Here is a 1,926-nt window from a genome sequence, read left to right on the forward strand (position 1 = left end):
CTGAGGCTCTTTCCGCTGTCACGGAGTACGTCAACTACACGAGTTGGCGATTTTGTTAATGATTAGCAGCCCAAGATGGCTGGGCCTGGGCGTACTCGGGCGCATGATGGGATCGAATCATGTATGCTTGTGCATGCTAGCTAGCTGTGACAGTGATGCCGACGCAAATTGCAGGGCTCGCGACAAGCGTGGATCCCCTTTAAAACACCCTCACCCAACGCGTGGGCACTATCATATTGTCCACAACCCCTGTTGGCCAGGAGCTCCACGAGTGGCCATCTCCCACCAGATCTTCATATACAGCCACTGACATGTGAGCCGGGTGGATCCAATTTAAAATCTCCGCGGAGGGAAAGACATCCAGGCTCGGTATTTTAATTTTAATGGACACGATCGCGCGATCAAGGGGGGAAAAGTCACGTCCTACTTGGCGAGGGCGATCGTTCTTGGAAGCTGGAGATGTGGCTTAGAAAATCGCCGCGGCAGATCGGCCTGAATCTTTCCAAGGATCTCGTCCAGCTAGCGCCCCGTCGACGATGGATCACCAATAATCAATGGCGCCCTCATGGACTCCTACTTGTATATATATGCGCGCCCTGCTGGCTGTCGCTGTTGGTGAGTCGCCATCGTCGGTGTATATAAACGCATTGTTGCATAGCACGCGGGTGATACTATATGGGGAGCAGCAGCGTCGACGGAGCCGGCGAGATGTGCTTGGAGGCTGGCGCCGGCAGGGCGGGGAGGCGCGGCGGGAAGAAGGCGGCGGAGATGAAGGCCGCCAAGCAGCCGCAGCGCGGGCTCGGCGTCGCGCAGCTGGAGAAGATCCGGATGCAGAACCAGATGATCGCCGCGTACCGCTCCGGCCTGCCTCCGCCGCCTCCGCCGCAGCAGGTGCCGTACGCCGCAGTCCCGACGGCCGGCGCCGCATCGTCTTTCCAGCCCTATCTAGCTGTAAGTACCTACTTGAAAATCGAAATGCTGCATGCATCAGATGACATGTATGCGTAGCTTAAGCTTACCTTTGTGCGCGCGCGTGGTTTCTCAGGGTTGCTTTGAGGCGATGGACCGGAGGATCGCTGACGTGCAGTACAGCCAGTACTACGCGGAGAACCTGCTGCCTAACAGCTCCAGCCGGCCGCCGTCGACGTCGCCGCTCTTCGTCGTCCATGACTCGTCGTCGTCAGGACAGAGGCAGCAGCAGACGCCTCACGAGTACGACTACTGGATGCGCCACAGCCACGAGTCCAGCGGCCGCGGCGGCGCCGGAAGCACGGAAGAGCTAGATCTGGAGCTGAGGCTGTAGGAGACGCCACGGTGAGCTCGATAGATCGAAGTGTCTACTCTAATTAATCATGTGTCCGTGCATGCATGGGCGAAGCGCCATGCGGGAGAGAGGGAGAGGATCAGAGGAGGGGCTTAGAATTAGATTGATCGATTAGCTATCAAACTGGCGGTGCCAGAGTTAGCTGCTGCTTAATTTGCTGACGGAATGGCTGATGCTTTCGTTCTGGAACTGTGGGATGACTGATAAACGTACGCTGCCACGCGCGACCGATACATGCATGTAAATCTTGTTTAACACCTTATTAATTGAAATGGTTACCAGTTTGTAGAGGAAGCTTTACATACATGTGTTGCGTAGTACTTTCAAATTGATTTCAGACGGGGGAATTTAAGCGGCCTATATGGCTGTGATGTGCCTGTACTTAGGTCCATCACTCTTTTCCTTCTTTTCTTTTCTTACCAGCAAACATGTCTGTCCGTTGTATCGGGAGAAAAAATATCTCATGCCCCTGGCTCCATAAGCATAGTTCAATACCCTCCTTTCAACAGATCCATATTCTTTATTAAAAAATCGTCCCACTCGTGTCGTCGCTTATCCTCATTCTCGTCCTTGCCGACTATGACCAAGGTATCATCACAACA

At 54.4% G+C, this 1,926-nt stretch overlaps 1 protein-coding gene across 1 annotated transcript; it reads left to right on the forward strand.

Annotated features, from left to right (window-relative positions):
- The first annotated feature begins 599 nt into the window (after positions 1 to 599).
- On the forward strand, positions 600 to 1,624 carry LOC125548224 (protein SPEAR1-like). The gene is made up of 2 exons (XM_048711886.1): positions 600 to 951; positions 1,046 to 1,624. Exons 1-2 carry the CDS (start codon positions 676 to 678, stop codon positions 1,301 to 1,303), a joined length of 534 nt encoding a protein of 177 aa, XP_048567843.1. The 5' UTR covers positions 600 to 675; the 3' UTR covers positions 1,304 to 1,624.
- The last annotated feature ends 302 nt before the right edge of the window (positions 1,625 to 1,926 follow it).

This window comes from Triticum urartu, chromosome 3 (genome assembly GCF_003073215.2).
Source record: "Triticum urartu cultivar G1812 chromosome 3, Tu2.1, whole genome shotgun sequence".
In the NCBI taxonomy this organism is placed as follows: Eukaryota; Viridiplantae; Streptophyta; class Magnoliopsida; order Poales; family Poaceae; genus Triticum; species Triticum urartu.

Excerpts from the sequence above, each read along its gene's own strand:
- LOC125548224 (XM_048711886.1), top strand. The coding sequence starts at position 676 with ATGGGGAGCAGCAGCGTCGACGGAGCCGGCGAGATGTGCTTGGAGGCT. Across the intron at positions 952-1,045 it reads CTTTCCAGCCCTATCTAGCT|GGTTGCTTTGAGGCGATGGA; the intron begins GTAAGTACCTAC and ends GTGGTTTCTCAG.